General features: G+C 40.8%; 1 protein-coding gene across 1 annotated transcript; it reads left to right on the top strand.

The window, feature by feature from the left end:
• Positions 1-11,957: 11,957 nt before the first annotated feature.
• On the top strand, positions 11,958-15,400 carry LOC123141568 (membrane steroid-binding protein 1). The gene is made up of 2 exons (XM_044560676.1): positions 11,958-12,667; positions 14,584-15,400. The coding sequence occupies exons 1-2, from the start codon at positions 12,342-12,344 to the stop codon at positions 15,119-15,121; spliced, it is 864 nt and encodes a 287-aa protein (XP_044416611.1). The 5' UTR covers positions 11,958-12,341; the 3' UTR covers positions 15,122-15,400.
• Positions 15,401-20,649: the final 5,249 nt, after the last annotated feature.

Here is a 20,649-nt window from a genome sequence, read left to right as displayed (position 1 = left end):
GGTCCGGAGCATTGGCAACACATAACGCCGCAGCCGTAAGAGCTGATGCATGCAACGACGATTCTCCTGCATGTTGCCCCTTAAGCAAGTCGTACATCAACTTAATTGCTGTTTACAGGTGCATGCATACATTTTTTTTGCGGGTTAGGTGCATGCATACATGGAAAACAGCTCCATATAAATACAGTACTCCTCATCGATGTATATATGTATGTAAGCTAAAGCATATGTACGTAAACAAAAAATAGCAAATGCAATTTTTTTGTCATTGGCATTACCATTTAAACAAGAAAGGAAAAGAAAAATAATAAAATAAATACAAAATTTACACAAAAATTGTGCTTTTTTATAATATGCAAAAATAAGCATATAATAGTGGTATTTTCACAGAAAAGGAAAATTCCTAAGAAGGAATGAATTAGTGGCAATGGTATTGCCATTAAAGAATAAGGAAAATGAAATAAAACCAAACCAAAATAACAAGCTTTTCTAAGAATAAAGAAAAATCATTAAAATAAAACAAATAATGAAAAATTGCACATAATTTATATAGAAATTGCGCATTTTTATAATATGCAAGAATAAGCATATAATGGCGAATTGTCACAAAAGGAAATTTCCTAAGCAGGAATGAATTAGGGGCATTGATATATTAATCTTAAAGAAGAAAGAAAACAAAAAAACTAAAACTAAATCAAAATATGAATTTTTCTAAGAAAAACATAATTAGTGGAATTTGTATTACCATTTCAAGATAAAGAAAATGAAACAAAATCAGAATAATAAAGTTTTCTAAGAATGAATTAGTGGCATTGGTATACCCTTCCAGATGAAATAAAATGAAATAATAACTAAAGAAAATCAAAGTAATGAAGGCTTCTAAAGAAGAATGAATAACTTGCATTGGTATTACCCTTTCAAAAGAAAGAAAATTAAAAACTTAAATAAAATAAAAAAACAAAATCATAATAATGAAGTTTTCTAAGGAAGAACAAACTAGTGGCATTGGTACTACCCTTTCATAAGAAACAAAATGAAAAAAATATAAAACAAAGTTAAATAGTCAAGTTTTTAAACAAATGATGAATTAGTGGCATCTGGTATTACTCATAAAAATAAAGAATATAAAATAAAAACTAAAAAATAAAGCTAAAATTTGCACGCAATTCACTTTGTTAAAATATGCAAGAATAAAGATAGTAGTGTTCTTTTTGCAAAAAAACAAGGTTTTCTAAAGAAAGAATGAATAGTTACATTGGTGTTTGAACCATGGCGTCTATACTTTTTCAAATCGTAATAATTAAATTTTCTACTCCCTCCAACCTTAGTTCAAAACTGTGACACTTATTTCCGATCAGAGCGAGTAAGAAATACTGAATTACTAGCAAAGGAACTACCTTTTAAGAATACAGAAAATAATGATAAAATCAAGCACGATTTAATGCCGAACTTGCACTTTTTTATAATATGAAAGAATAAACATATAATTGTGAAATTTTCGCAAAAACAGAAGACATGAATTAGTATCATTGGTACTACCCTCCAAGAGGAAAAATTGAAAATAAAACAAAAACAAAAAAAGACTGGGGTTTCTAAGAGAATGAATTAGTAGCATAAGTATTACCAAGGGACCTTTAAAATGAAAGAAAGGCAAAAAAACAAAGAATGACAAAAAATTGTGCACGGTTGAACATAAATTGCACATTTTAATAATATGCAAGAATAGTCATATAATAGTGAACTATCATTAAAAAAGGATTCCTAAGAAGGAATGCATTACAGGCATTGGTATCCCTTAAAGAAGAAATAAATGTAACAAAAACTTATATAAAATCAAAATAATAAATTAGTAGCATTGGTATTACCCTTTAAGGAGAAATAAAATTAAAAAACGACGAATTTTGCACGCAATATTCACAAGAAATGTGCTTTTTAAATATGCCCGAATATACATATTATAGTGGAATTTCGCAAAAATATTTCTTAAGGAATGAATTAGTGGCATTGGTTTTAACCTTGAAGAAGAAAGAAAATAAAATAATAAATATAAATTCTAAATAGGGAACAATTACTTAGTAGCAATAGTGTTGACGTTTAAGGAAGAAAGATAACAAAAAGGTTTCAAAAAACTTGCAGACAACTTCGTTCTAAACTTGCACTTTTTGTTGCATGCAAAAAATCATAAAATAGTGTAATTTTCACACATATTGCATAGTATTTATGTGAGTACATTTCCACTCACCAACATTCCAAAAATACCCACATAAAAAATAAAAATGAACTAACAAAGAAAAACCAAAAACAAAAGCAAAAACCACACACGCGCGCTCGCGCACGGTGACACACACACGCACACATAGAAACATTGAAAAAGGAAGAAGAAGAAAAAAAGAACACACCGAAAAATGGCATATGAAACACATCTGGACTCATACATTTACACTGTAATTCATAAAAATATCTTTAAATTAAAACCAAAACCAGCTAGCTGATTGATCTCAATGAGTCTGCACCAACACGCCGCATTAATACTCTCCGCGGACGCGTCAGCCCTCATGAAAGTTGCATGCATGCAGAAGTGTAGGTGCGTACACTGATTGGAAAAAGGAAATCGACTGGCCATAATTGATTTTTCAATCGACTAATGTATACCTAAAGCGCAAGAATAAACCAGGTGGTTTATGGGAGGAAGAGGAACCGAGGAAACTCGACTCCTAATATGTTTTTTCTCCCAGTCTTGCTAAGTCTCAGTCGACTGAGACTAAATCTCAGTCGATGCTTTATCCGTGAGATCTTACATTGAGATCAGTGCAAAATTTTGTTTCAGTCTTGCTAAGTCTCAGTCGACTGCTAAGATTCCATTTCAGAAGGGATAGCCGATGGCAAAGTACAGAGAAAGGCACAAGGTACTAGAAAAAAAACAGCCGAAGCCAAAGAAAGAACAGCGGAAGAAGAAGAAGAAAAACAATAGTTGGGGTGCAGCTTTGCATCACCCCAAAACGCGTTGGCACATCTTCAGGCTGGGCTAACAGGCAAGGGCATCTTCAACGCGGACCTTCAAACCACCCTCGTCCTTCTAAACCGTTCGGTTCGGAAGTGTTTTGCCATCCAACACGGTCCTCTATCCGCCTGCTTAAGGGGCTGTTTGTGTGGGACGACACATGTGCCGGTTCTGGCTCTAGTACCATTGAATTTGAAATAAATGATTCCGAAAAACACGCTGGGCATCCGGTTATCTTGCTGAATTTGAACTATTATTGTACTGGAGATATTTGTGCATGGATGAATTGTATTATTTGGATTGGCACGATATAATATAAATCCAAATAGGATTAAAAAAGAGGTAAATTGTGTCTAAATAATTAGACAACTAGGAATACTAATAATCTTCTCCTATCCTACTTTTTGATTCATTTAGTTCTTCAATTAACTCAAAGTTCTTTATTTTAATTGAATCAACGAATATTTTTTGAATAGAAAGTCAATGTATCTAACCTATTATTTCACAGGAGTACTAGTTGCTGCGCCAAGCAGTTCCGCTTTCTCGGTCCGAGAAATGCATTGTTGGAACTGGATTGGAACGCCAAACAGCTCTAGATTCGAGGGTTTCCATTATAGCCGAACGATTGCGGGCTATTTTCTACTCCCTCTGTCTCAAAATATAAGAACGTTTTACGAAAAACGTTCTTATATTTTGGGACGAAGGGAGTATAAATTATGTCTAAACTTTGTTGAATCTTATCATATTTGTATGAATTTTATCCGGTTTGAAATGTATACGGATAAAATTGGATGGCTGGCTTCTACTTCAGTGCCCGTATTGGTTCTCACCGATCGGCAGACGAATACGTTGTCTAGTTCGGACCCCAGCTATACTGATATTTCTGCGCTACACTACAGTACATGTTAAACCTACTTTTGGATTTAGTATACTGTATACTTGATTGTGAAATGGTATGGACAACGGTTTGCTACTGATACAATCTTCATTGCTTCACCGAAATGCAAATATTAGTCAAGTCTCCCCAATTATTGTTATTTGTAAACATTCGGCGTGTCGACCTGCCGCTTCCAAACAGTACTAGAAGGACAGAACACGACCACCCTGCATCGTTGGCACTCTTTCCTCACTCGAAAAAAGAAAGACACTCTTTGCTCACCAGAGGTAACGTCACTTTGTTCTGTCAGAGACCAAGTACAACATACGAATGCACGGTCAATTCATGTTACTCGTAACTCCTTGAAATAGAATTTCTTTCCACTTTATAAATAAAATCATCACGACAATACAGAAGGCACAAACAGATCCAAAAAAGCATAAAAAAAGGGGGAAAAGGACCTCCAGATGGCCATAGTCTTAGGCCTTCCACTATGTGGGCTAAAATCGATGCCAAAATCACTTTTACTTTATTTGGCACCGGTGCCCTTCATTACCTAGCAGGTGCCATAACAAAATTTTAGAAAACCGGAGCATCTACTTGCTCCTGTGCCAAATCCATCTGCAGAGTAAATTAAGCGCGCCGGCCGTCCTTCTAACGCAAAGAGCTGGCAACGAGCTAGGAACCAGGACGCTGCTAGTAGGGTGAGATGGGCTGATATATAGTAGTTTATGTACATGGGCCCTAGCTTCATTGAATGCCAAATTCTTTCACATAGTGTGGACGGTGCTAAAACTTCTTCATCTGGCATCGACATGGGCGTGGTATACTTTTAGCACCGCTACATAGTGGAGGGCCTTAGGGGGCTTGCAGCGAGACAACGCGGCGTCGGCGTGCGGTAGCAATTATGGAATCATGCAAGTGTCGACGTGCTAGAGCTGATGCAAAACCAGGTGGTTCACTCGCATTCTTCTTTGCCGTCAACCGAAGCTGGTAATATTTCTGATATTCCTGGAGCGAGGTAATGGACACAAGACTATTCGTTTCGTTTTCACGTTGTTAGCTCAAAAGTCCAGCTGGCTATCTTTTTTGAAGCGTGCATTCTAGTGTAGTCCACAGGAGGAAAGTTGACTCCTAAAATGTTTTTTTTCTCCAAGTACAGTTTGAGAAGACGGGCTTTCCTATCGGAACGTCGACTTGTTTTTTCAAGCGCGTGCTATTTCCTTCTATCGCGTGCTCGAAATTTCTGCGTTATCCTACTTGTCTTGGCAAATCGGGAAAAGAAACTTGGAAAAGGTGAGAAGAAACATCGACTCTTCTGTAGTCTGAAAACCAGTGAAACAGCACAGCGACATTGTCGACAGCTACAGTGCTACTTGCGCGGATTCGGACCCAGCTACTGATATTTCTACGCTACATGTTAAACCCACTTTTGGATTTAGTATACTTGATTGTGAAATGCAATGGACCACGGTTTGCTACTCAGTTGGATACAATCTTCATTGCTTCACAGAAATGCAATATAATCAGTCAAAGTCTCCCGAATTGTTGCTAACGCCCTCGCAAAAAACAAAATGCTAACACTCCGCGTGTCGACCTGCCGCTTTCATACAGTGCTTTTTTTTTTTCAAAATGGTCCAGACATATTATTAAAGTTAAAAGTACGAAACATCTCAAACATATAAAAAATTACATCGAGACCATTGAACAACCACTACCACCGTCAGAACGAGCCGCTGACGTACCACTATCGTTGCTCCCTTATCCAAACCTGCTTGACCTTGTCGATAACAGTCGAGAAGTCTTCATGCACGTACCCCTAAGGACCAGCGCCTTGAAGCCGCAGTTGTCGTCGGTAAACCCTTGAATAGATCTGAAGCACCTGACACCAAATCTCGTCACATGACGAGAAACCCTAACCTCAACCTATGCCGAAGCTCCGTCGACTATGTCTAGATGGACGAACTCGAGGTCGATCGGTGCCCAGAAGACACACTCAAAGAAGAAGCACCGACTTCTGCCTGAGCGCCGCACCTGCGAGGACAAAAAGCCTAACCTAAACTACTAACCGGAACGGAGGCACCATAATTCCCCTTCCTGCCACCCGTCGCTGGAGCGGCAGGCAGAGGGGAGGCGAATCCACGGGTTCGCCGACGAAGCCTGAAGGAGAGAGTTTACTCTAACCTCCAAAGGATATGGGAGGGAAAGAGAAACCCTAGAAGAACATAACACGAGCAACGTGCATCGTTGACACTCTTTGCTCACTCGAGCGAACGTCACTTTATTCTGCCAGAGACAACGTCAAAGATACAAATGTATGGTCAATTCGTGTTACTTATACTCCTACCTTATATCGCTCCTCGGGGGATTTTTTTGTTTTCAAAATGGCAGGATTCCCGCATTCCTTAAAAACAAAGGAGTTGCTCGGTTAATTGAAGAAAACCGAGCCAAATTAATTATAGAGAATCGAGCGAAAACCATCACAACCGCTGAGCGGAACACATAAGATACCCCATGCACGTCACTCCAAAAAGGGCCTCACCGAGACAGCACACATGTGTCATCATCATTACTCCTCCCCTAGAGGCGTCAACACCATCCCTAAACCCTGAGCAAATGACTCGCCTTCACCATAGGCGATTGTCGACCCAACCCACGTAGTAGAGGGCGTGTGGAGATGTATGAAGATACACGCTAGACTCAGCCACCTACGACTAGACAGTGCAGCTCCAACTCTGACGGAGAACCACAAAGGAGAACTAGGCATGGCTGACGCCACGGAAAATTGTCGAATGAACCACGTGCTACCCACCGGGCCCCGCCACGGCAGCTTCAACTTCACAGCAACAAATCGGCCGAGACAATCCCGCGGACACGTCGGAGAAGATCCAACTACGAGAACAATTTCCACGTCTCCGACATTGCTCCACCATCATCATTGCCACAGAGGTCTCGACGCCAACACCACTGTCTTCCACTGATCCCGCTCGCTAGTACGCAGGTCCAAAGACGATGACCCTAGGAAGGAATACGACACCAAGGCGCCGCCATCGTCCGATGAAACAATATTAAGGGTTTCCCTCAGAGCTGCAACGATCCGCACAGGAGGGGTGCGGCAGCAATCCAGTGATGCCTCCAAGAAGGTAAGCGAGGAGCTACGGTCGTCGCTATAGCTGATCAAGGCCACAACCGAGACAGGGTTCTCACACAATCTTCTGACACCACCTCATCCGCACATCATCTCACAACAGAGCCCACCTAGCACAACCAACCGCACCTTGCGGAGGCCGCTAGATGTTGGGAAACGTAGTAGAAAACAAAAAAATTGCCCTACAATCACCCATGACAATATTAAGATGCATTAACGGTTTGGATTTGATCATTACAGACTCCAAGTTGCAGCGGAAGAAGATGAGTCCGTGTACATCGTATTTGGATTCCCTCGAACCATAGATGAACGATTCCGCAAACCACCCACCAGTCCCTCGAATAGAAGACCAAAAGCACGACCTCTCTACGAGTTGCAAGCGTACGGTCTTCACGATCTGCAGTGCTTCATCGTCCAGAGCTAATCGTCTCCGGAGGATTAGAACGAGGAGATTAGAACCAGTCTAGACTTCTAATTATGAGGATTATAAGATCTAGATCTAGCTCTGATTGATCAACTAGGAGCAACTAGAGAACTAGAGGAGGCTCCAAAAACTTGTGTATTCAAAAGTGCCCAAAGTCTCAGTGTATATAGGTTGGAGGGGAGAGAGGGGGGCCACACAAGGGGAAGGACTCCCCTCCCCTTGCGCCAGCCCTTGGGAGGAGGAGTCCTCCCCCTTGTCCAATTCGGCCTCCCTTAGTGGGAAAAGGGGCGCCTCTCCTAGTGGGCCCTTTTGGCCCAATTCTTCTTCCACCTCTTGGTCGTTTAAGGCCCGTTGATAGTAGATTTAATATAAAAGCCTCCTAACAATTACTAAAACCTTATTATTATTAATTTAACATCACCGGAAACATTTTCCACCTATATATTATTTATCTGTAATATCCGGTATTGCCCGATAAACTCCGAAATCCTTCTGGTGGCTCCGAAACGCTTTCGGTTCCTCTCAAAACTATTTCACAAATATATTCTCCTTATTCCCATCCTACTAACACTCAACAGATCATGATTGCCTTAAACTTGTGACCCTGTAGGTTCGGTAAAACATAGACATGACCGAAACCCCTTCGTTCAATGGCCGATAGTGGAACCATGGACGCCCATATTGATCACTATGAATACACGAATGACATTCAAGTGAACCTTCGGTTATCATGTTCTATTCACTTTGCTTCGTGATACTTCACAAAACCCGTGATGAGATATATCGGTATTCTCTTGAGTCATTTACGTGCTCACTATACCGGTCTCCTTGTTGCCAATTTTGTTCTTCTTTCACGTTGACGTGTTCCGGCATCCCTGTGACATAGTCACCTGTATTTGGCCAGACGAGGATTGATGCCGTCACACCGAGAGAGCCCTAAAAATATCTCTCCATCGTCGGAGGAGCAAATTCCACTCTTGAGCTATCTAGTCCCTTATCAAACTGTCCGATGAACCTATAAGTTGTCGTTGTTACATATAACGTTTGAGCAACCACAAAGTTTATTGTATGGTAATAAGTGACTACGTTACTTTCATGGTCTAAGAAACTAAAACACGCGTTAACACTTCGTGTTATAGCAATTGACTTCAGACGATATTATCTCAAAGTATAACAAATAAATTTGGGTCCATTCAATATAATCGTTCTTCTAACGTCATACTTTCAATGTTGTTTAGAGCCTATCATTACACTTAACGGTATCTTCAAATCATATGAATTTTTCAGTGAATCGCATATTCTAGGATCATAATAGTCATAACATAGAATATAAACTCTTAATTATGAACATAGAAACAATAACGTAATATTATTGCATTTAGGGCATATCTCCAACACTAAATCCATCAGCCGCTGACAGAAAGCTGGGTCACCGGATTCAGCACGAACCACCAATCCTTGCCGACCACCATGCCGGCAGGGACTAATAAATGGCGCTCGAGGCCGCGAACCATCTCTGTTCCCATCCTTGACCAAGCTTCCATGTGCACACGCACCACACGCACCCGTCGGAGAGTCCAGAAGATCCAACAACCGCAGGCGCACTCCTACTCCAGCACTGCAAGCGGCTGCAACCCGCGCCGCCGCGCCGCCCGAGCAACAGCACCCCGCTGCGCCGCCGCGTGACCACTTTGCGATGAAAACCCTGCCACCAGACCCCTTGTGAGTCACAAAGTTGTGACGCACAAGCCCCGCCATATCTCTCCAACTCGCTTGTGCCTGGCACACGCAGCAGCACGGCGCAACCGCACGTCACGTCGCCTCTGGCTGCGGCCACCACACTCCAAGCCGTGGCCACCACGTCGCGCGTCATGCAGCCACGCACCTCAGCTGGCCAAGAGGTGAAAATTGGTGTAAATTAGTATGTGTTGTATTAAGCCTTTGGAACAATTTATATAGTCGATTCACTAACTCTGATATAGATGAGGATTAACAAAGTTTCCTCTAGCTCCTACACCATTTGGTTAATCAAATCGAAAAGTAAAAAGGGAAAATTTACAAAAATCTTTGCATAAAATTAAAAGATGTAGGATTTAGATAAGACATAGTTAATTCTTATACCGAAAAATGCATTTGGAGGATGGGCTCCAGTTAGCCCTTTAGTTTTTTTCTTGAAAACTATATCTTCACATCTCAGAAGAAGAAAAAATCTGAAAATGTGTGCATATACATGCACACCTATGCTATGCTCATACAAAGTTTCGTCAAAATATACTTTCATTTGTGGTATACACAAAAGGACAAATACATGTCAAAATGGCGCTATTTTTAGTTGTATTTGGGCCACAATTTAATGTTTTTTGTACAGCTTAAAAATCATTCTATTATTTGATAAGACTTTACAAATACTAAGAGGACATATATATGTGTTCACATAATTATGTTTTTACTTTAAAATGGCATTTTTTGGTTTCCGTAACATACTGGGCTTTAAGGAGCCCAAGACCCAAAAATTCACGCTGGTTAGCTACACCCTTTGTATAAAGTACTAGATCATTGATGGCGATTGTTGCCACGACCATTCATTTTTACAAATAGTATGGTAGGTGATTAGTATAAAATTCATGTTGGTACGGTGAACCTTGTTAACAAATTTTGGTGTCATGCTCGTGCTATGTGATTACTTGTCCTCAACGGATCGACGGCGACCTCGGATAATTCTAACATGTTTTGCAATCCTTTTAATTGTTGAACCACTTGCAAATTCGTAAACTTTAGTTTTTCTTCAAAACATGATTTTTTTTATATTTTAACCATGTTTTTGAGTTAGTGTTTCCCAAAGTTTTGCCATGTTTGAAATTGTTAGTTATAGTCCATGGCAGAATAAGAGAAAGTGTTTATAAAAACCATGACAGTCTTTGTAAATTACCAAGTCATTTTTTAATAAGATAACATGGAAAATGTTTCCTCAAAACATAGAGAAGTATGATATTGGTTCACCATGTTTTATAGACATTTTGTTTTGCCAAAAAAATTCCATGTGTCAATTTCATTCATTTTTGTCATGTTATTTACTTGCTTTCAGCTATAAACTATCAACCGTAGACTTTTTGATGTTTTTTCCATGGGCACTTTTAAGTTCCATACAACATTTTTTCAATAATTGTTCTCATGTCAAATTTATTGCAGTGACCCTGACATTTCTTCTCTCCTGTCCGGACAGTGACCGGGTTGTCCGATTGGACGTTTGAGGGATCCAATTGTAGATGCTCTTATAACTATCAAAAATGATGTCTAAAAACCAGTTTTTAAAGTCTCGTGGTGCGTCATAGGAAATAACCATTTTTGCCTCAATTGAAGGTTCAAGACGTATGACAGCTTTTGTAGAGGCGGGTGGAGGGGGACCTCCTATACGTCGCTCTTTGCGACAAGTAATTGGCGAGTCGCAATAGGGGAGCCCACTTGGGCCAGTCCATTGCTCTGCGCCGCGAAGCAAGGGTAAAAATCGCAAAATAGGGTAGCGTGTGGTTGCTGGAATCAAACCCGCCACTGCCTAGTGATGTGGGTTCACTGCTAGCCACACCGACCATAAGCTCAGGCTTCAGGTGTGCAGCGTAATACGTAAATAACTAATTGCAGTATCAGACTTAACACTTCCCGGAAAAATCACGAGCAATTTTTAAATATTTGTGATGTTTTTTAACGTACGAACAATTTTTTAAAAATTGAAATCATGGGCAAATTTTGAAATTTCTGAACTTTATTCGAAAATGTGAACATTTTTTGAATTCCAGAACAAATTTCAAAAAAAGTTTTTTTTGACAGAAACAACTTTTGAACCTCGAGCATTTTTTGAATTTTTGAATTTTCTGAATTTTTTTGAAAATTTTGAACAAATTTGGAAACACGGACATTTTCTGAATACATGATTTTTTTTTAAACCAGAGCATTTTTTACAACTTCAAACAATTTTTGAAAACACGGAAATTTTTTGAAAGCACAACAAGGAACTATCCAGATGGTTCTCAAACCGGAAATGGTCGCACGAATAAAAGCTAACTTGTCACAGAATGCGGCAAATAGGGTTTTCCGGGGAGGAGTTCGTTGGGAGGGATTTCCCCTGGCGAACGATTTCGTTCGCTCGATCGGAACGTTCCCAGTGAATGAACCGTTCGTACAGACACCTCCCAAGGTGGAATGGTGCTCCCCTCAAAAAAAAAGAAAAAAGAGAGGTGGAATTGTGCCAACTATTGGCGTCCTAGATTTGTTAAGTTTTTTTCTCAAGAAAAAAAAGGATTACTCAAGTTTCATCTTATGGATTTCCCCACAAAAAAACATAATAATAGTTTCGTGCAACCATGATGAGTAATATGGTCTTTGCCTTGAGACTTTGATAAAAGCAGGACCGCACAATTCTGATGTCAAATCGAGACAGTCCACCTACGTGACTTAGAGCACACACCTATTTCGTTCCAGCTCCCCACATCTCACATCCCTGAACCGGCACCGCCTTCTTTCCTCCTACAGTATCTTTTCCTAGCTTCAGTTGGACGGTAGAAGATGACAGGAGCAGGTTGGTGGTTGGTGCTCCATCCGCTGACAGTGAATGTTCTGCACGTCATCTGAACGATGTTCCAGGATGGTTCTTCCATCCATCTAAAAAGAAGAGTGATCCCTGCTCGTGCACAAGTCTTTTTTCGACTTTCTAAACTTTCTAGATGGATTCTCTCTGATAAGAGCGTCGGGTCGAGTGCTCCGTCTCAACTCTCAATCGACCGCGCGATTTCTCCGGCCCCATTCATACAAAAGAGCACAGTTCGCGCGTCCCTCAGTTCCACTCCGGCCCCTTCCATCTCAACTTTGCTTTATACCATCTCCTGTGTCATCGTCCATGGCGATGGCTGCAGCGGGGGAGTGGTGGGAGGCAGCGAAGGCGACCATCGCGGCGTACACAGGACTGCCGCTGGAGGCGTTCATCACGGTGGTTGCGGTGATCGCCGGGCTTTACATGGCCGTCTCCGGCTCAGTCGCACGGCCAGCCCCGTCGCCGCCGAGAAGGAAGGGGGCGGAGGACGAGAGGACGCTCGAGCGGCTGCTGCCACCGGTGCAGCTTGGTGAGGTGACGGAGAAGGAGCTGGGGCTCTATGACGGGTCCGACCCCAAGAAGCCGCTCCTCATCGCCATCAAGGGGCAAATTTATGATGTCACGCAGAGCAGGTAGAGGTTCTCTCTCTCGTCTCGTATAGCCATTGAATTTCAGGGCTATTTCAGTTATCAGTTCATCTTCCGTACAATAAGAACATCTACGTTTCCTGAAAAACTCAAAAGGAAAAGTATTTTAATTACTAGGAGTAATAATCTTGATATGTATTAGAGCAAAAGTAGGGGTGGACCAATTAAATTATCGATATCTGTAAATTGCCATGAGAAGTGAAAAAAGGGAGAATTTGTCAACTGAAAGTCTGAAACTTAAAAGCGAATTTTCAATATTTTGCAATGGAGTTTAGTCATTACTAGCAAAAGGGCCGGTGCGTTGCAGCAGGAGAAAAAAATTCATAATCCTCAATGGTCATGACCACATTTTGCTGCATCACCGAGATAAACTATCACTCTCTATTACTTGAAATCATGAACAATTTATGAAATCATGCACATTTTTTTTAAACTCGTGAGCATATTTAAAATCTTAAACATTTTTCAAATTCGTGAACACGTTTACAAATTTTCGAACATTTTCTAACACAACAGATATTTTATACTATTTGTAAACATTTTTAAAAACTGTGAACAATTTTCTTAAATCGGCAAAAAATTCTAGAACCCATGATTTTTTTGGGAAATTGGTGGAACAGTTTTTGAAATTCACGAACATATCTTTTGATTTAACGTACATTTTTTGAAATGAATGATCATTTTATGAGTCAACAAACATTTTTCCAATGAATAAACTATTTTGTAAGTCACGAACAGTTTAAAAAAATTAAGGATATGTTTCCATTCATGAAAAAAAATTGAATTTGCGACATTTTGTTCAATTTTATTAACATTTTTAATACATGAACTTTAAAAAAATGATGAACATTTTTTATTTACCAAACATTTGTTTTCAAAATTTTGAATATTTTTGAATATGCAAACAATTTTTACAAAATCATGAATAGTTTTTGAAACCACAAACACTTCAATATTTATTAAACATTTTATTTTACATTCTTATTTGTTTAATTTTCAGAACTTTTTTGAAGTCACAAATTATTTAAAGTGGAAAAAACAAAACAGAAAAGAAAAAGGAAACAAATGAAATTTAAAAAACAGGCTGCCCGGATATGGGCCAGCCCAAATGGGCGCGCTGCATATTCTCCCAGCGCGCAGAGCGCAGTATAGGAGGTCCCTACTGCATGGGCTGGCCCATGCGAAGGATTCCCCTGTGGGAGACGTTTTTTATCACTTATAGGTGGCATTGGTGGGTAATATTTTGCAACTTTGGGGACAATTTTCATGACGTACAACCAGAAACAATAGCCCCTTTATTATTAGGTAGATATAGATATAGATATAAGGATGCCAGATTCACCCCCACTCCCCCAAAAAAAATTATAAGGAGTTCTCCGTATTTTTTTACTACCCCGTTTCATACGTCTACTTACTACCATAGAGTTTTAGAGGTGATCAATTAGAAAAAGGACATAATTAAGCTGTTAGGAGAATATATCCTTAGTTGGAAACATTTTACTAGTGATCTATTTCGTACAAACTCATTAAATCATTGTCATTTGTACACATAGTTTGAACTGGATACTTTTTATTCTTGCTAGTCATTGACTTTGTCATGGCAAATATAGTTGGATCAGATATAACTTTTCTAAAGCTAGAAACATATGGTGTGTCCTTGTCTAACTAAGTGAGCTGGTTCTTCACATTGATCATATTTTGGTTTGTTTGCATGACAACCACACACCCATTGTGGGATTATTCTCATGATCTGTGTTAACTAATATCCCACATTTTGTGCTATTCAAACTTAATCACCGAACCATCTTAATTTTACCAACGTCGGTACTAACCATTGTATTGTAATCAATGTTTGTGACATGTTTATTCTTCCTTCATACTGTCTTCCTTGTGTTGTGCAGGATGTTCTATGGACCTGGCGGCCCATATGCATTGTTTGCGGGGAGAGATGCAAGTAGGGCATTGGCAAAGATGTCATTTGAGCTGAGTGATTTAACTTGTGACGTTTCAGGCTTAGGCCCTTTGGAGGTGGAAGCCTTGCAAGAATGGGAGCAAAAATTCATGGGCAAGTATGTGAAGGTTGGAACAATAAAGAAGACCATTTTGGTCTCTGATGAAGATGGTAGAGCGCACGCTGAGATATCTGGAATAGGCTTCGACGTAAATGTAATACAGAGAAATCATGAGTTGGCGCCAGAAGAAAATAGAGCTGAAACTACAACTGCGGGTCATGTAAGTGCAATGGAGCAACCAATAAAAATATCCCATGTGGGTGACAGTAAAAGCATCCATGAAGATGAAGTGGAGAAGCTAGAGGAAACGTGTGGTGCAGATTTAAGGAACACAAGCATCACTGGCGATGGAGGAGAGCCTAAAGACGCCGGGGAGAAGGCAAAACAGGCACCAGGTGTAGATGTGAACAGTAGCAGAAACCCGTGAAGGTGCATGAGGATCAAGGGAAGCGTCATATATTGGTTAGAACAATACAAACATCCATCAAGATGAAATGGAGAAACCAAAGGAAACATCAGATATTGAGGTGAAGTATGCGTAGAGTTGTGCCTATTGATGATGATGCATAGAGTTGTGCCTATTTAAGAAGGACGTAGATGATTGATTCTTCATGTTTCTGATCCAAACAGCACATCCTCTCAACTCTTACTCTGCATTGCACCTCACTCTGCAATGAAATAAATGAGAATCTACTGTGTTAAACCATGAGAGCATTACTAAGTGAAATAGTGATTATACTATACTACATGGTAAAGAACTTCTATGCAATATATGGTTGTGATGGCAAAAACAAAATAAAATGTACATGATGGTTCATCTGAACCATATCAGCTACTAAAAGGGTAGGCACAACCACATAAGGTTGCCAAATTTCTATCGATGTAATGTACTGCCATATAAGTATTATCTGAACACATGGATGCATCTAAAGATGGGCATCATCAGAAAATATCGATGCTTCCAGTGAACTTTGTGAGTAGCGAACATAGAGGGCAAAAGTTATTTCGTACATACTATGTGGATGCTAAGAAATATAGATTACATGTCTAATTAGCTAGCTAATTGCAGCAACAACACACAAATAATTGTAGGAGGCAGTATAAGTAGATTTCTGCGACAAATTCTTCACCTCATTGGGATACAAATTGAGGATTGTGCAAACTAAGTTTGGTAGCAGAACTAGATAACCATGCCCCTTCGGGTTGCTTGCTTTGTGATAAAGCACACGAGAACATCAAGCATCTGATAATGTAATGCCCTTCACGCATCAGTTCTGGTTCCTGCACCTGAGTGATGTTGCCCTTGGCCTACTTGCTCCTGGACCGGACGATCTAGCGAGGGACTGGTGGTGCTCCATTCTTAGCAGGCTGCCGGCGACCAAAATCTGAGAAGCGTCGACGATTATCGTCTCGGGTTTCCGCAAGCTAAGGTTAGAGAAATGTGCGAGTCTTTGAGGGAAAGATAAAGCTGGTGTATCGTGTTGTTAGCTTAGCTCTAGATCATTACGAACTTTGGCGGCAGGCTAAGAAGAGCAGGTCAAGCATGTGTGAGTAGATGTAGGGTTCTAGGGGCGGTTGTGCGGGCACTTTGGATCATCATAGTGTCCTCTGGATGAACTCCATTGTAACCTGTAATATTTATTCTCCTTAATACAAATGACAGGCAATGCTGGTTGCTTATTCTTGAAAAAGATAAGCAGAAATCATGTGAGGATTATGTAAATCAAAAGAAGTAGGAAAAATCATATTAACTCACAGGCCAAGATGAAGACGAAGAGGGCACTTCGCATACTCTGGTACCCATCATCGCAATTGTATTGGTTCGACGTGTGAGGTTTGGCAATCACCATCACATGCCCTGCAACATACCGCAGACGCTACCAGCATTAAAGGAGGGATTTGCATGTTATGCCAAAAGTTTACTTATAGGACGATTTTTGCATCATGGTCTTGAGGAGAAATGCATTATGAGCTCTGTAATTAAGAGAGTCCTTGGGAGATACACTTTTACGCTCTCCAACGACAAAGGTAAAAAAATCACAAGATAATTTAGACATAGACAGATTTGTTTACACTACACGTAAACTCTACTTGTATGAAGTAAAATCTGCACTACATTTCAAAAGACCTTTGATGAATAAAAAGATGGTTGTACAAGAAATGGCCGAGATGAAACCGTCCCGCTGCTTCCTCGGCCACTGAGCAAGCAAAGAGCACATACCACATGTGTAACAATTCACATAGGATGCACACATGAACAGAGCAAAAAAGAAGAGAAGGGAGAAGGGAGAAGGGGTGGGACATGGCAGGGAGAGAAGGACTGGTGCTTCGTGGAAGAGGTTGAGCTTGAGCAAGGAAGAGCCCACGACTCCGGGGAAGCGGACGAGGAGGAGCGACGGTGGCTGCCCCTTGTTGGGAAACGTAACATGCAATTTCAAAAAAATTCCTACGCTCACGCAAGATCTATCTAGGAGATGCATAGCAACGAGAAGGGAAGAGTGTGTCCACGTATCCTCATAGACCGAAAGCGGAAGCGTTTGACAACGCGGTTGATGTAGTCGAACTTCTTCTCATTCTGACCGATCAAGCACCAAACGTACGACACCTCCGAGTTTTGCACACGTTCAGCTCGATGACATCCCTCGAACTCTTGATCCAGCAATGTGTCGAGGGAGAGTTCCATCAGCATGATGGCGTGGTGATGGTGATGGTGAAGCGATCCGCGCAGGGCTTCGCCTAAGCACTACGCGAATATGACCGGAGGCGTAAACTATGGAGGGGGGCGCCGCACATGGCTAACAATTGTTGGTGTGTCTTCGAGCAGTGCCTCCCCCTCATATATATAGGTTGGAGGGTAGGAAAGGCAGCCAAGGGGGCGCCCCAAGTAGGAGGAATCCTACTTGGGCGCCTCCCAATTCGGCCTTCCCCCCTTCCATATTCATCCGGAGGGGGAAGGAAGGAGGAGGGGGGACAGAAGGAAGGGGGAGACCGAATTGCTCCCCTTCCTTTCTCTCTTCCTCTCTTTCCTTCCCACTTTTTTTGGCCTACATGGAGCGCACCAGCCCCCTAGGGACTGGTCTGTCCCCTTCTTGGCACATTAGGCCCATGTAGTTGCCACGGGGATGCGTGGAACCCCTTCCGGTGACCCGATATGTACCCGGTACCCCCAGAACACTTCCGGTGTCCGAATATCATCGTCCTATATATGAATCTTTACCTCTCGACCATCATGTTCGTGATCTCATCCGGGACTCCGAACAACATTCGGTCACCAAATCACATAACTCATACAATACAAAATCATCATCGAACGTTAAGCGTGCGGACCCTACGGGTTCGAGAACTATGTAGACATGACCGAGACACCTCTCCGGTCAATAACCAACAGCAGAACCTGGATGCTCATATTGGTTCCTACATATTCTACGAAGATCTTTCTCAGTCGTACCGTAATGACAACATACGTTATTTCCTTTGTCATCGGTATGTTACTTGCCCGAGATTCGATCGTCGGTATCTTCATACCTAGTTCAATCTCGTTACCGGTAAGTCTCTTTACTCATTCCGTAATACATCATCCCGCAATTAACTCATTAGTCACATTGCTTGCAAGGCTTATTATGATGTGCATTACCGAGAGGGCTCAGAGATACCTCTCCAATACTCGAAGTGACAAATCCTAATCTTGACCTATGCCAACCCAACAAACACCTTCGGAGATGCCTGTAGAGCATCTTTATAATCACCCAGTTATGTTGTGACATTTGATAGTACACAAGGTATTCCTCTGGTATCCGGGAGTTGCATAATCTCATAGTCAAAGGAATATGTATATGACATGAAGAAAGCAATAGCAATAAAACTGAATGATCAATATGCCAAGCTAACGGATGGGTCTTGTCCATCACATCATTCTCCTAATGATGTGATCCCATTCATCAAATGACAACACATGTCTATGGTTAGGAAACCTAACCATGTTTGATTAACGAGCTAGTCTAGTAGAGGCTTACTAGGGACACGGTGTTTTGTCTATGTATCCACACATGTATCAAGTTTCCGGTTAATACAGTTCTAGCATGAATAATAATCATTTATCATGATATAAGGAAATATAAAATAACAACTTTATTATTGCCTCTAGGGCATATTTTCTTTAGTCTCCCACTTGCACTAGAGTCAATAATCTAGTTCACATCGCCATGTGATTTAACACCAATAGTTCACATCGCCATGTGACCAACACCCAAAGGGTTTACTAGAGTCAATAATCTAGTTCACATCGCTATGTGATTAACACCAAAGAGTACTAAGGTGTGATCATGTTTTGCTTGTGACAGAAGTTTAGTCAACGGGTCTGCCACATTCAGATATATATGTATGTATTTTGCAAATTTTATGTCTACAATGCTCTGTACGGAGCTACTCTAGCTAATTGCTCCCACTTTCAATATGTATGCAGATTGAGATACTGAGTTATCCAGATCAAGGTCAAAGCTTGCATCAACATAACCCTTTACGACGAACTCTTTGTTACCTCCATAATTGAGAAATATTTCCTTAGTCCTCTTAGGTAACTAAGGATAATTTTGACAGTTGTCCAGTGATCTACTCCTGGATCACTATTATACCCCCTTGCAAAACTCATGGCAAGGTACACAATATGTCTGGTACACAGCATGTCATACTTTATAGAACCTATGGCTGATGCATAGGGAATGACTTTCATTCTCTCTCTATCTTCTGTCGTGGTCGGGCTTTGAGCCTTACTCAACTTAACACCTTGCAACACAGGCAAGAACCCTTTCTTTTTACTGATCCATTTTGAACTTCTTCAAAATCTTGTCAAGGTATGTGCTTTATGAAAGTTCTATTAAGCGTTTCGATCTATCCCTATAGATCTTGATGCCCAATATATAAGCAACTTTACCAAGGTCTTTTATTGAAAAATTCTTATTCAAGTATCCTTTTATGCTATCCAGAAATTCTGTATCATTTTCAATCAATAATATGTCATCCACATATAATATCAGAAATGCTACAGAGCTCCCGCTCACTTTCTTGTAAATACAGGCTTCACCATAAGTCTGTATAAAACCATATGCTTTGATCACCTTATCAAAGCGTATATTCCAACTCCGATATGCTTTCACCAGGCCGTAGATGGATTGCTGGAGTTTGCACACTTTGTTAGCACCTTTAGGATAGACAAAACCTTTTTGGTTGTATCATATACAACTCTTCTTTAAGAAATCCATAAAGAAATGCAGTTTTGATATCCATTTGCCAGATTTCATAAAATGTGGCAATTGCTAACATGATTCGGACAGACTTAAGCATCGCTACGAGTGAAAAAAATCTCATCGTAGTCAACACCTTGAACTTGTCAAAAACCTTTTGCGACAAGTCAAGCTTTGTAGATAGTAATACTACCATCAGCGTCCGTCTTCCTCTTGAAGATCCATTTATTCTCAATGGCTTGCCGATCATTGGGCAAGTCCACCAAAGTCCATACTTTGTTCTCATACATGGATCCTATCTCAGATTTCATGGCCTCAAGCCATTTGTTGGAATCTGGGTGTTGGGGAACGTAGCATGCAATTTCAAAAAAATTCCAACGCTCACGCAAGATCTATATAGGAGATGCATAGCAATGAGAGGAGGACAGAGTGTCCACGTACCCTCATAGACCGAAAGCGGAAGAGTTTGACAACGCGGTTGATTTAGTCGAACTTCTTCTCGTTCCGACCCATCAAGCACCGAACGTACGGCACCTTCGAGTTATGCACACGTTCAACTCGATGAAGTCCCTCGAACTCTTGATCTACCAAAGTGTCGAGGGAGAGTTCTATCAACATGTTGGCGTGGTGATGGTGATGGTGAAGTGATCCGCGCAGGCCTTCGCCTAAGCACTACGTGAATATGACCGGAGGCCTAAATTATGGAGGGGGGGCG

The sequence above is a fragment of the Triticum aestivum genome, chromosome 6D (assembly GCF_018294505.1).
Source record: "Triticum aestivum cultivar Chinese Spring chromosome 6D, IWGSC CS RefSeq v2.1, whole genome shotgun sequence".
In the NCBI taxonomy this organism is placed as follows: domain Eukaryota; kingdom Viridiplantae; phylum Streptophyta; class Magnoliopsida; order Poales; family Poaceae; genus Triticum; species Triticum aestivum.
The sequence above is the reverse complement of the archived record's forward strand: the minus strand, read 5'-3'. Positions and strand labels throughout refer to the sequence as shown.

What these genes read in the sequence shown, in the direction of transcription:
- LOC123141568 (XM_044560676.1), top strand. Translation starts at nt 12,342, where the DNA reads ATGGCGATGGCTGCAGCGGGGGAGTGGTGGGAGGCAGCGAAGGCGACC. An exon ending in TATGATGTCACGCAGAGCAG is followed by an intron (nt 12,668 to 14,583) that starts GTAGAGGTTCTC and finishes TGTGTTGTGCAG; the next exon opens with GATGTTCTATGGACCTGGCG.